The sequence below is a fragment of the Plectropomus leopardus genome, chromosome 2 (genome assembly GCF_026936395.1).
Source record: "Plectropomus leopardus strain MGB_pleo_1.0 chromosome 2, ASM2693639v1, whole genome shotgun sequence".
NCBI classification, from domain to species: domain Eukaryota; kingdom Metazoa; phylum Chordata; class Actinopteri; order Perciformes; family Serranidae; genus Plectropomus; species Plectropomus leopardus.
In genome coordinates, this window is record NC_142177.1 from 42405535 (window position 1) to 42418863 (window position 13329).

Sequence of the window (13329 nt, forward strand, 5' to 3'; positions counted from 1 at the left end):
TTTTGTCATTTTCTCTTGATTTGGTGGTCAGTTTCCCCTGATTTCCCCTGACTTTTCCCATCACATGCTTGATCGCAGTCGTTGTTAAAGGGTGGTTCCCCCAAAAACTCCCATCGCAGCCTGCATGAGAGAAAATCCGTACGTGTTGGTTCGAGCTTGCAGAGCGTGAAGTTGGACGGGGCCGAGTGGAGACAGGTTGGCCTCAGAGTCGGTCCTCTGAGCACCAGATGGCTGCTCGTGAAGCTCGCCACAGCGAGCAGCCATCGTGTTGTAGCAGGGAGATGACGAGACACACACACACATACACACACACACACACACACACACACACACACATGCACACACACAATGACTGTGATGACATGGAAATGGTTTAACGGCGCCCTGCGCCCTGCAGGTGAGAGCGCTAACAGCGCGGGTCGTCACGCAGCAGTGATAACTGCACACACGTCATAACCTATTCTCGGATCGCCGCCTCACGCTCGCCGGACGCCGTCGCTGCTCAGGAGTGACCTCAGCTCGCAAGGTCCTTTCATCTGTGTGAAACTGCACTTCGCCTTTTCACATCTGAAGCCTCGTTGGAGTGGTTTGACTCCGTTAGACAGAGCAGAGAAAAAAAGACCGAGACGGGCAGAGAGATCTGTGAGAAGGTCAGCAGTTAGTCAGCAAACAGTGACTCAGCAGAAACTCTCAGAGGGACTCCAGAGATAATGCTGATGTCACTCTGAGTTTCCTCCGGCAACAAGTCGAGTTTCTCTCTAACTACCTGAACTGACTTTGTCCTCGACCTGCAACAGAGTTTTAGTCCGTCGGTCCGTCCATCTGTCCCCCCCTTTAATCCAGACTCAAACATCTCAATAACTTTATAATAATGATAACTTTATTTATATAGCACCTAAAAACAGATATTTACAAAGTGCTTTAACAGACAAAACCAAGGCAGGAAATTAGGGAATAATGAAATAAACATCAACAAACAGAGAAAGGTCTGGAAAAGCCAAAAAGGCCAGAACAAAATGCAAACACAAAAACTCAAAGCAAATAAAAGGAATAAAAATGATAAAACAGGCAGATATCAAAAGGCATTTAAAGTTTTAAATCAATTTTTTTTTTAGAAAATACATGAAAATTAAAGCAACAAAAGTCATTAAATTAAATATAAGAAATAATAAAAGAAGACGACATCACATCAGTGGGAATAAAAAAGATAAGAAGATAAAAACAGATGAATAATAGATAAATGAACAAGTAAATAAATTAAAACATGAAAAGATGGTAAGAACAGGACATAAGAAGGACAAGGAACGGATAAATATAGTAAAGCAAGAGACATAAAAAATGAATAAATAAATAAATAAAGAAAGAAAATAAATGAATAATTATTTAAAATAATACATAAAAATACATAATAATACATTGATTAAAATAACTTTGTTGATCCTCCAGCTCTTCGCCCGGCCCCATCATCAGGTCGACATGTTAATGTGACCCGTATTTCAGTTTAAAAACCTGCAGAGCTGATGACTTTGATCAGCTGGACTCTGTCGCCTTTTTCACACACAGATGTCTTGACAGTCTCTCCTTAAAGTCTCGTCTTTACGCCTCCTTTACATTTTCACTCAGAACCAAAAATAACGGCAGCATCGTGTCGCTCCGATGTGTGATATTAGACAGCATGCCGGCATCGCGGAAGCAAAAGAGGCATGACATTTAACACAACAGCTGTGTGTCCAGCCGCCTTTTAACCTGAGACATGGGTGATTTTAGCAACTTGTTGCTGTTTTTGCAGCAGGGATTATGCTCCCAAAACTGTATTTTAAGCCAAAACATGATGTTTCCTTTCTATAACCCAGCACCACACGTTAACCACAGTGTTAAGTTTCAACATAAAGTTTCTCTGTTTGTTTCACGACATAATCAACATATAAAATTTAATGTATCTGTGGTTTGCAGAAACGTACAACACCAACATTTGTTCTGGCCATTCAGAGAAAAATTTAGATAAAAAATGTCAGGGTCATGGGAAACTGATTTTCCAAAGTGATTTTTAAGTTTGCAAACATTTTTAATCATCAAACTTTACATGATGTAACTTTTAATCTCAAAGCCATCAGACAGTAATCTCAGCGGGAGTAAATTTTCTTATTTATTTTTTTAACTTTTCTTTTTTTGTGATAATTCTCAGGTCATTTTTCTTGTAGGTCTAATTTTTTAGCAAATTTTTACTCATTTTTAGGTAATTTTGTCCTCTATCATTTTTTTTTTATTTAAAGAAATAAAGCCAGTTAGCTCTGTTGATGTTAGTCAGCATGTCAGCATTGAGGCGTGACATCTAACACAACAGCTCCGGCTCGCTGCGTGTCCAGCCACCTTTGAGCTCCCAAACACAGGTGTTTTTAGCTACCTGTTGCTGTTTTTGCAATCATTTTCTTGTAAGACTAACTTTTTATCATATATTTGCTCATTTCTGGGTCATTCCTTAAGTTGCTCATCGCCCTCTTTGATTTTTTTTTAATGAAACGGAGCCAGTTTGCTCCAGTTTCAGAGGGTCAGTATGTTGAGCCACAGAAAATGAGTTGAAAGCACTGATTCAGTTTAGTTTCTCTCAGCCTGAATCCATCTCTCACACGTTGTCAACAGAAAGTGAGTCACTGCAGAGAAGACGTTCGGAGATTTTAGAGCTTTAGAGTCGTAATTTGTTGTTGTTTGTGTCACGATTAAGAGAATGAGAAGAAAAAGTGCTGTTGACTGAAGAGAGATGAGGAGATGGCAGAGACAGAGAGAGAGACGATTAATGGCGTCATTAAAAGTCTGTGTGTGTGTGTGTGTGTGTGTGTGTGTGTGTGTGTGTGAGAGAGAAACTGTTGAATCGATAACGCAGCAGAGAGAGTTCAGAGGAAACTCCTCCGGCTCTCTTCAGAGACTTCTTCATTATGCATGTGCTGCAATTACCTGACGTCTGTGAGGAAGTGTTGGGCGCAGAATTACTCTGATTAGTTGCTGCAGTCACAGAGTCGGAGCGGCGGCTTCGCTCAGCGCTTCACTGCCGAGACACAAATCTGACTTCAGAACCGAACGTCATCCTGAGCCGCTCAGCCGGCAGCCAGGACAAACGTTGGGATTGTATATTTCTGCAAACGGATCTGCTGAAATGATGTTTGGGTTTTATTAACGGCGCTGCGGTTCACGTCTCATCGGGTTCAGGCACATGGCGAGATGAAGCTGCACGTCATTATGTTTACACAACTGCACATGGCGACCAGCACGTACTGTCCTGTGATTAGGATTAAACAAAAAAGTCACGGACAATTCGTTTAAGGCAAAAGAGGCGCACGATAAAGTGTCGAGAAAAAACACACACCCACACGGGAAGTGAAATCTGAACCCATCCTATAAACACACTCGAGCTCCTTATATTATGTCGGTTATTATGTTATTATTAAGGCTGTTTCACGTGCATGCGACCGGTTCAGCCTAAAGTGACTCTGCCCGTGCACATTGGAGGAAGTTCTCGTTCCAGACAGATTTTAAAAAGATGCAAATGTATTTCTGAAACTCGTTCGTAATATTTACTTCGCCTAAAAGAAACGACATCATTCCCTCAGGTGTCCGTGTCTCCTTTTAGCTGTTAGCTTTCTGCTAATCTGTTGCTGTTTTAACTTCAGGTGCATCACTGCTTCCCTCTGGAAAACCTTTATTTACACGTAGCTCAGCAGACATAGACGGACTTTACTCAGATCTGTGAGACACGAAGAAGAGACTGAACCAAAGCGTCTTTAGTCTCATTCGGAATTAATCTGATGAAAAGACGGTGAGACGAAGCCTCGGATCTGAGCTTAATGTCGGAGGACACAAAGTGTTTGAAGCTGAGTGAAAGGCTGCGGCTTTTTTAGGCGTCTCCCGGAGGTGTCGCCGCTGGTGTCAGCGGAGCACTTAGAGCCCGATAACTGGCAGCGAGGGAAGTAAACTGACTCTTATTGGTTATTGGTGTAAACAACACTTCGTCCGCTGTTATGTGTCTCAAACACTGAGGCTGTGATGAGAGTTTCAGGTTCGTGAGAGGGCAGCGAGCGCACACGTCGGCGCCGAGCTCAGAGGAGACGTCATCGATTTAATGAGGACTTTTCTCGTCGCTTGTTGACTTGTTTATTCATGTGGCAGTGTTTTAAAAAGACGATGTCGTCTGATAACGTTTGAATGCTGCAGTCGGACTAAAACGCCGCTGATGTTGGTGGTGGTTGTGATGTGTGTCCTCGTCACAGTTTGGTGACGAGAGCTTGTCGTCTCTCCTGATTGGCTGCTGCAGATGGAGGTCGGACCAAAAGTAGTTTCGGGGAATCTGTATCAACTCAGAGAGAATCAAAGGAAAACATGTCGAGGCTTTTTTCCAGAAGCTCCATATTTATGGTGAATAAGTTTTATCAAAAATAATTCATTTTTATGAAAGTGGGTCTCTGGCTTTCAAACTTGATTATAGACAAATAAATGGATTATAAATGCAGTGCACACAGAAGTGGTATTAACCTTCTGAAACCTCAAAACAAACATGGGAAAAAATAATCAGCAACAAAAGAAGAGACGAGCCAAACTCGCAAAAATAAATCAATAAAAATGAAAAAGTACAAAAAAAAGTAAACACAGTGAAATTAAAAAAATAAAAATAAAAACAGCAAACAAACAAATAAACAAATAAACTTTAAAAAAAGAGCTTAAAATAATAATAAATATGGAAAGTAATTTTAAATGCAAAATAATGATAATCATAAATAAACTTTTGGGACATTTTGCTCTAGCTTTTACAAAAATACTTTCAAATCAAATATTAAATACTATCAAATACTAATACTAATAGAAATACTAATTTTGTAGAACAGTTCTTGCTGAGTTGCTCATCAATTTTTTGACAAAAAAAGAAAACAAACCAATTTCCTAAATACTTTTGAAGACGTTTCCACGCGTCGATATCATGTGATGTCAGTCCAGGTTTGAAAGGGTTAATGCACTGATTCCAGTTAAACCACATAAAGTTTTGATGGAAACATCATACATGTTGCTTTTGCATCTTTACTGCAGCGAGCTCGCTCCTCTTCTGCCTCATGTAACGTAGTTTTATTTAGACGGAGCGCAGTAAATCATTCACCTCAAATAAAAATATAATAATATTGTATATTAAACCAGCAGAGAAGCTTTGTTGCAGGTTTTAGCAAAGTTGCCTTTTCCCTCCTGCAGTGCCTGAGCAGGCAGGTGGAATAAATACATCCATGACTGAACTGGATGTAAATAGAGCATAAAAAACGGGTCGTACCATTTTACAGACATTATCATCGTCTTATCTCAGCCCTCCTGATCACAATAATTAACAAATTTGTGCAAAATTGCAGCAATAAAATTATCAGGGCACAGTCAGTCCCACATCCTAAAACCCGTTTGCCCCGCCCCCTCAACCCCGCACTCACAAAGCATAAATTTAAAGTAATAAAAACTGGAGTTTTCTACGATGTTTGCACAGATTTGCAACAGTTAAAAATAAGGCAGCAATAAAACAGCAATAAAATGCAAACAACACAGTGATCATTTATCAATATTTTCTTTTAAGTCTAAAAAGTAGTATCAGAGTGGAGCAGAGGGAAGATAAAACCTACCCACGGCAACATATTAAATATTCATAAACGCTTTCCTAAAAAAACAGAGCTGCTGATGAAGTAGTGAGTGTGATCGCAGTAAAATATATCTGTACACTCAGACGGCGCTCCATTCGAACGCTCTAAAACTTAAAATGAAAATCTATCTGTGGCAGCAGATGTTTTAATGGTGGCGGACCGCCACAGGTAAATGAATGTAAGCCTGCACATTAATCAGCCGCCTCTTCCATACAGAAACTCATTTAACCCTTTCAGAATAGGATTTCTCCTGCAGGATGTAATTAATGTGATTTCTGATTGCTGCTGTAAATAAAGAGGTTTCAGGTTAATCTGATAAGAAAACATCTGCAGGTTCAGAGCAGCGCCTCTCTGTGTGCATCCTCACAACTGTAGAGCGTTAGAAAATGTCATTTTCCACTTTTGCTTCATTGTTTTTCATCAGCACTTTGTCGAGGCCTCTGCTCAAATCAAGGACTTGTTGACTTTAGTTTGGCAGCTGGGAGCCAGCTGGACAGAAATCGCTGTTTGCTCTCACACTGGCATTTCTGTAAAATCATAAAAGGACAATTTGTTCCAAAAGTGGACGTTTCTGTGAGAGTGAAAAACAAAGCGGCAGAGAGACAGCATTGTTGTCAGGAGCAGTGACAGACTCGCAGGCTCGGGATGTGACCCTGAAAATCTCCTTGGTGGTTGACTGCGTGGCGGTGGAAACTCGGCGGGATAACGTGTCACTCCTTCACACTGTCAGTGAAATCTGTGACCCAGAAAATGTGAGACAGTAAACAACGAGAGCTAAAAACAAACCGCAGAGAGGTGAAGTCACAACCTCCGACGTCCAACACGATATTATCTGCTGTAACGCCTCCGTCCTGTCAAACAACATCTGCTGTTTGTGCTCACACGCTGTGAAAAATACATTATTCTGCAGACAACATACCGCCTTTTCATTCAGCGTATGATTTTATTTTTATGTACACATTATAGCCATTCGGTGTAATGGATTACACTGCGGTGTAACAGAGACGTTATTTACACAGCGTCATGTTGGACATCAGAGGACAATCAGAGCATTTTTATTCAGGAACAACAAACAGTTTCGTTGTTGTTTGTGATCAATTTTTTATTTAGTTTTCATTATAAATCAAATACTGCATCTCATCTGTGTGTGTCCATATGTTTTGCAAATTTTGCAGGTATTGGAACACATCAGTCCTAATCATAAATATCAAATATCCATTAATTTTTTTAATTTTAACCCTTTAAATGCCAGTTTTTTTGTCATGATGGGATATGTCAGTGATCAGCAGCTACATTGACTGTGACAGGTCACCTAGTGGAAATAGCATGTATTTCCTCCATATGCCAAATATGGTCAAAATGACCTCATCAGGTGGAAAATAGTCAAAATGACAAATTCAGAGTCAAAAGCCCAGAATGACACCCAGAAATAATACAAGTCCTGTTTTTCTGCTCTGATGGCTGTGGGATCAAAAATGTCAGTTTGAATGGGTTTCAATGGAGCATTTTTGGACCTGAACAGTCTGAATGTAACTATTTAGTTTCCACAGTGTATTTTAGACTTATTGTAGGAGCTGAGCTGCAAATTCACTGATTACACTCAAATACACAATCTGGACTACATTTAGGACATATGCATCAACACACACACAGTTATCAAAAAAATAAAGAATGTAAAGCCTAAAAAGTGCAAAAAAAGGTTAATAAAAGAGCTCTCTGTGTTTATGAGCAGCGGTCGTAGTTACTGAGCAGCTTCTCCTCAGGACCTGAAGACAAACTCCCACCTGACACTCTGAGCGGAGCCTCATCAGGGACTCAAACAAATGAAGATCGAACACGTGTCGGCCCTCCGGCTTTCGTCCGGATGCAGTTATTGTTGAATCCCAGTTTTCCAGCGTGAGCTCCGCTGCTCTAATGCTCCTCTCCGAAGAGTAATTACGAGGACATTTCTCATTAAGTTTCCCTTCAAGCTGCGAGGAGATGCCGCAGGAATAATCTGCCCTCAGTCAGTTTCGTGTCTGTTCGATCGTTCCGAGGAGGGAAAGAAAACCTCCGTCCGGAGAACCGGTGAGAGGACAGACGACTGTCACAGCTGTTTCACCGTCGGTGAATTTAGGGGTGAAAATCATGACCTTACTGCTTTGATCAGAGGTTATGTGTGAAATATTTTTCTGTTTACGTTCATTATTCATCGTCTCCAAAAAAGCCATCCCTCAGAGCATCTGGAGACACGGCCATGGCTCCTTCAGATAAAGGAGGAGTCCTTTATCTGAAGGAGCTACTCCATCGTGTCCCGTCCTCTCGCTGACGATCGTCTTTGGGACACTCCTGTCCTTGACTCCAGCTCAGGATGTCACTGACGCACTGACGATTTTAATAATTTCTGACAGACTAAAATTAGGATCTTGACCTCTATAAGTTTCTTTGCATGGCGCTCCAAGTCAGCAGAGAGGAGGACCGCCGGCGGGGAGGAGGAGGAGGAGGAGGAGGAGGAGGAGGAGGAGGTGATGGGAGTTAAAGGTGCACATAAAAGAGAAAAACAGAAACGACGAATTCACTCAGGGATGTGATCTGACGGGGGGGGTGTGTTAGTCAGCTTCTGCTCCTTCTCCTCCTCCTCCTCCTCCTCCCTTTCCTCTCCTCTCTCCTCTTCATCCTCCTCCCCCTCCTCCTTTTCCTCTCCTCTCTCCTCCTCCTCCTCTTTTTCCTCTCCACCTCACAAATCAGATCAGCTGTAAAATAAATACAAAATACAACCATTTCATGTTGTATGCCCCTCTCCTAAAGTCAAAATGAAAAAGGATCAGTCCCTCTCAGTGCTTAAAAAATAATTTAACATGCCGCCCCCTTTGTGAACACCCCCTCCATCCTCATAAATAACAAACAGTCCCTAACTTATGTTAAAGTTTTCAGTTCTAACCCTGGTCTGATTTCATTTTTGAAAAGTCATGAAAGAGTCCTGACAATGTGAAGTATGACAGTTTCGGACTGATCTCGTATCATTTTGTCCTGATTTTTAGAATTTGTCTTCATGGTCAGACCGACCGATAATCTCTTCATTGACTTAAGTGATTATAAACCTCCACACCACCTCCTCCCTCCTCCGTCTTCCCTCCTCCCTCCTCCCTCCTCTCTCTGTGTGAGGCTGCAGACCACCTTCACCAGTTACAGTACACCAGACCACCTTCACCAGTTACAGTACACCTGACCACCACTTTCCACCTCTGCAAATGTGTCTGTTTCAGCGCTGTGGCTGTCAAACACTCAGCTGTTTGACAGTCAAAGTCCTTCACTGCATTTGGTTCTCTGCAGCTCTATTCTTATTATCATCGGCTGTTCGTGTTGTCTGTCCAAACACGGCTAGAATGCGTTCTATCCACATTCTATCAACTACGTTTCATATTTCAATCGAGGAAACGTTATTTCGCGATTGCTATCGTTATCGTTTTATCGGCCAGCGCTAATGGTGTTTGCTGGTGTTTTTGGTGCCTGTGAGAGCGCTTTAGATGGATGACATGAGAACAGTGATTTAAGAGCAGAGCAGATAAACTCTTGTACATTAAGAAACACATCTGATTTGTTTTCAGCGTTTCACGCTCGAGTGCTGCCCCTGCTGTCATAGTCGGCGCTGTGAAATGATCCCGATGAACGATGCTCTGTTGTTGATGTGACCTGCTGTTTGTTGGTCTTTCAGGGTTTGATGCGTACTTCACGTCCCGGACTCTGGAGAACAACAGGAGGAACGTTTGGTTCGCTGAGTACTGGGAAGAGAACTTCAACTGCAAGCTGATGAGCTCCTCAAAGAAAGACGAGAGCAGCAGGAAGTGCACAGGTCAGTGTCTGTGTGTGTGTGTGTGTGTGTGTGTGTGTGCGTTTGTGGATGACCTGTTCTTCACCTGTCCTCGTCACTGGGCAGTAGCTGGTTTCTATCACAGATGTGTGCAAAATTTAAGCGATATTTTCGATAAAACACAGTTGTGAGATGACTGCGTTTCCACCGAGTGATGTCATGTGACCTCTCCTCTGGCGATAACATCCCAGTAACCATGACGATGGATGTCAAAAATATTAGCAGCTTTATTTCTCTTGCAGCTGCTCAGTAAAGCTGATTTAATATCTCTGTAATTTGTCTGGTATCAGAGTGAAGAAGACCTCGGTCTCTTCCTCCGTCCTCACATACAGACGTTTGAGCCAACATAGATTTATCTTTTTTTTACCACCAATAAAATAATATGCAGCAAAGAAACATTTTTCTCATCCATACCTCAATCTGGGATTGCTCCTAAAATAAAATGTCAATATTCAAAATGTCCAGTATCTCTGCATGAATCCCCTTCGAATATGACTTCAGTTTTCCCAAAAAGTCCCAAATAATTTGTGTATAATCTCTGACCAGTTAACAATCTGTGCTGCACAAATGTGTGTTTCTGCTTTCACAATGTGACACAATAACAGGAGTTCTGAATATCTGTCGCTCTTCACGTTCATCTCTAGCTCCCATTTGTCTTTCATATCCAAAATATTCCCTGACTCATGTAACTGTAAACATCAGACTCAGATTATTAATACACAATATACATCAACATACATAATGAACTATGCATGTAAATAAACTAAACTAAACTAGACGAGGCAGCTTCATTTGTAGAGCACGTTTCATACAACACGACAACTCAGAGTGTTTCACAGAGCAATAAAATATAATAAAAGATACAGATTTACCATAAAAGAAATAAGATATACAAGGTAAATCAATCACCAAATGATTTTTAAAAATCACTATTAAAATAGCAAAAGTGCAGACATGAGGTGCAAAGGTAAAAAGATCATTTAAAATGATTTAAAATCAAGTTTAAAAATGAGTTTGTAGTCATCGGCAGGTGAAGTCGGCAGCGTTTTTAGCTTTGACTTAAAAGTGGTCAGAGTCTGGCATCAACTCGAACGTCATTCCAAGTTGTTCCAGGTTATTCCAGGTTATTCCAGGTTATTCCAGATTTGTGCTGCATGATAACAAAACGCTGCTTTTCCATGTTTAGCTCTGACTCTTGGGACGGTCAGTAGGCCGGCCCCAGCTGTCCTGAGGGCCCCAGCTGTCCTGAGGGCCCCAGCTGTCCTGAGGGCCCCAGCTGTCCTGAGGGCCCCAGCTGTCCTGAGGGCCCCAGCTGTCCTCTTGGAGGTTCATGTGTCACAAGCATGTCAGAGATATATTTTGGCGCTGAGCCACAGAGCGATTTATAGACAAGCAGCGAGATTTTAAATGGACTCTCTGAGTGTCGGGTGTCGGGATTTTAGTATATTAGTGAGTTATTATTAGTTCGTTATTAGTTTAGTTGGAAACTAAAGTAAGCTGATATGCTTGTTCAGCTGCCTCCTGATGTGAAGCGAGTCCGTGAGTCCGTGAGTCTGGAGCAGAAAGAGTGAGTCCGAGCACCATCAGGTGATGATCCCGAGGAGAGCAGAGACTCCTTCAGTCTGACTCCGGCGGCTCAGACAGCCAGTATCTCTCTCTAATGAACACGATTCATCACGCATCGACTGGGTCCGTGTGCTCGGCGTGTTCTCTGCAGGTTATTGGGAAGGTATGGCCGCATTAGCAATGAAAACAGAAACTCATAAATCTCTCTGGTCTGCAGTCAATAATTCACAGCAATTAGTGACCTGATGTGATCATGTTGGCCGAAGCCTGAGCGCTGATGAAGCCGGTCTGTGGGAGCATTGACCGAGGACGCAGCTCAACGTGCTGTGTTGTCGGACTTATTCCTCCTCGCGTTAGTTTCCTCTCTGGCGAGCGTGCCGAGCCTGATCTGTCGTCTCTGTGACTCTTTGTTCCCGTCTCGCCGCCGTGACTTCCCTCCCTCCTCACATTAGAATTCAAACAGCAGAGACGGCGGGATCATCTGTGCCCCCTCGAACTAAACCTTCAATTACATAATGAACGCTCCTCCTGTGCCCTTTCAGGATGATTGAGTCCCTCTGTAGCCTCAAAGCAGCAGGCGTGGAAACGAGACGCGCCAGCAGACGGCTTTATTCTCCGACACTCCCCTAATGACTCCGACAGGCAGAGAGTGATGCAGAATCAGAGGCTCTCGGAGCAGGTCGGGCTTCCTTTGTACCATCGACACAAAGGCATCCTCATTAGCACTCCGTGTTTGCAAAGAAAATTATACGGATAACTTGTCCGCCGTGACATCATGCTGTTCTTCAGAGGTTTTCACGGCCTGAAAAGTCTTCAAGGCAAAGTTTGACCCGACGGCAGCTCACTGCTGCTGCAGACCGCAGAGCTCCTGGTGCAGCTTTGAGGCCCAGACTCAAAGAGACAAAACTTCTTTCCTCTCTGCGTCTCTCTGTAGTCACCATGAGCCGCGCTGTGGCTGTTATGCATCTCTGTGTAGCCGATCTGCAGCTCTTTGTAGCCGTGAGGCTGTGGCGTGAGGCGTGAGGCCACGGCGTGAGGCTTCGGTGTGAGGCGTGAGGCCGTGGTGTGAGGCGTGAGGCTGCGGTGTGAGGCGTGAAGCTGCGGTGTGAGGCGTGAGGCTACGGTGTGAGGCGTGAGGCCGCTGTGTGAGGCATGAGGCTGTGGTGTGAGGCGTGAGACCGCAGCATGAAGCTGCAGCGTGATGCTGCAGCGTGAGGCCGTGGTGTGAGGCCGTGGTGTGAGGCCGCGGCGTGAGGCTGCGATGTGAGGCGTGAGGCTGCAGCATGAGGCCGCGGCATGAGGCTGTGGTGTGTGGAGGAGGCGGCTACTTTACAATCAGCCATTAGTCACAGCCGCCGGCTTTATGGCGCCTGATTGCTGCCGTTATCCATCTGAAAGGATAAGAGTGTTTTTATTTGCCAATACGATGATGTGTGTGTGTGTGTGTGTGTGTGTGTGTGTGTTGGTGTGTGTGCTTGTGTTTATTACATCAGCTGTCAGGGATTAAAGACCTCAAACACTAAATCATTTCAGTAACCGATATACGACTCCGCTGATTCAGAGTCTGATTTATTAAATATGTGATTCACCAGGAAATAGTCTGCACCATCTGCTCATATTCAGCATCCAAATAAAGAGAACAGCAACACGTGACTTTAAGCTCCCGTTTAACATTAATAATCAGAAAATAACTGGATATAAATGTTTATTAATGTGTTAAAAAAAACACAAATCCTCCTGTCGCATAAATCAGGGTTCATACACATTTGAACAGGACATTTCCAGGACTTTTTTATACTCCTTATCAGTTCTTTTTTTATTGCAGATTTTTAGAGAAAAAAATTTGGTGACTTCTATTTTTATTTTAAATTGCTTAGTAATTTTCTTTCTTTTTTGGGAACTTAAAGGGAAAAAAACAATTTCTTTTTTTAATAAATTTTAGCAATTTTTTTTTCTTTTAAAATATTTTGGCAATTTTTAAAGAAAATAACTTGTCCTTTTGTTGTTTTTTGTTTTTTATTTATTTCGGCAATTTTAAGGGAAAAAATGATTTTCTTTTATTTAAAAATTTAAACTCTTTTTCTTTAAAACTCTTTAGCGATTCTTAAGTAAAAAATAGGCTTTTTTTGTTTTAAATGTTTTTAAAAATTATTGGTGAGTTTCAAAGAAAGCATGTCTTCCAAACCAGCAGGCCTCTGCAACATGTTGCTGTAATCTTCTTTTGTTGCAGAGTTTTAGATTCGTGGTCCCTCT

The 13329-nt window shown here is 42.4% G+C and overlaps 1 protein-coding gene across 3 annotated transcripts in view; it reads left to right on the plus strand.

Annotated features, from left to right (window-relative positions):
• grm7 (glutamate metabotropic receptor 7) overlaps positions 1-13329 on the plus strand; it is a 278774-nt gene that overhangs the window by 189044 nt on the left and 76401 nt on the right. For all 3 annotated transcript variants that reach the window (XM_088071072.1, XM_088071069.1, XM_088071077.1), the window contains exon 5: positions 9355-9492. In XM_088071072.1, the coding sequence (XP_087927198.1) occupies positions 9355-9492 (138 nt within the window). The remainder of the gene's footprint in view (positions 1-9354; positions 9493-13329) is intronic.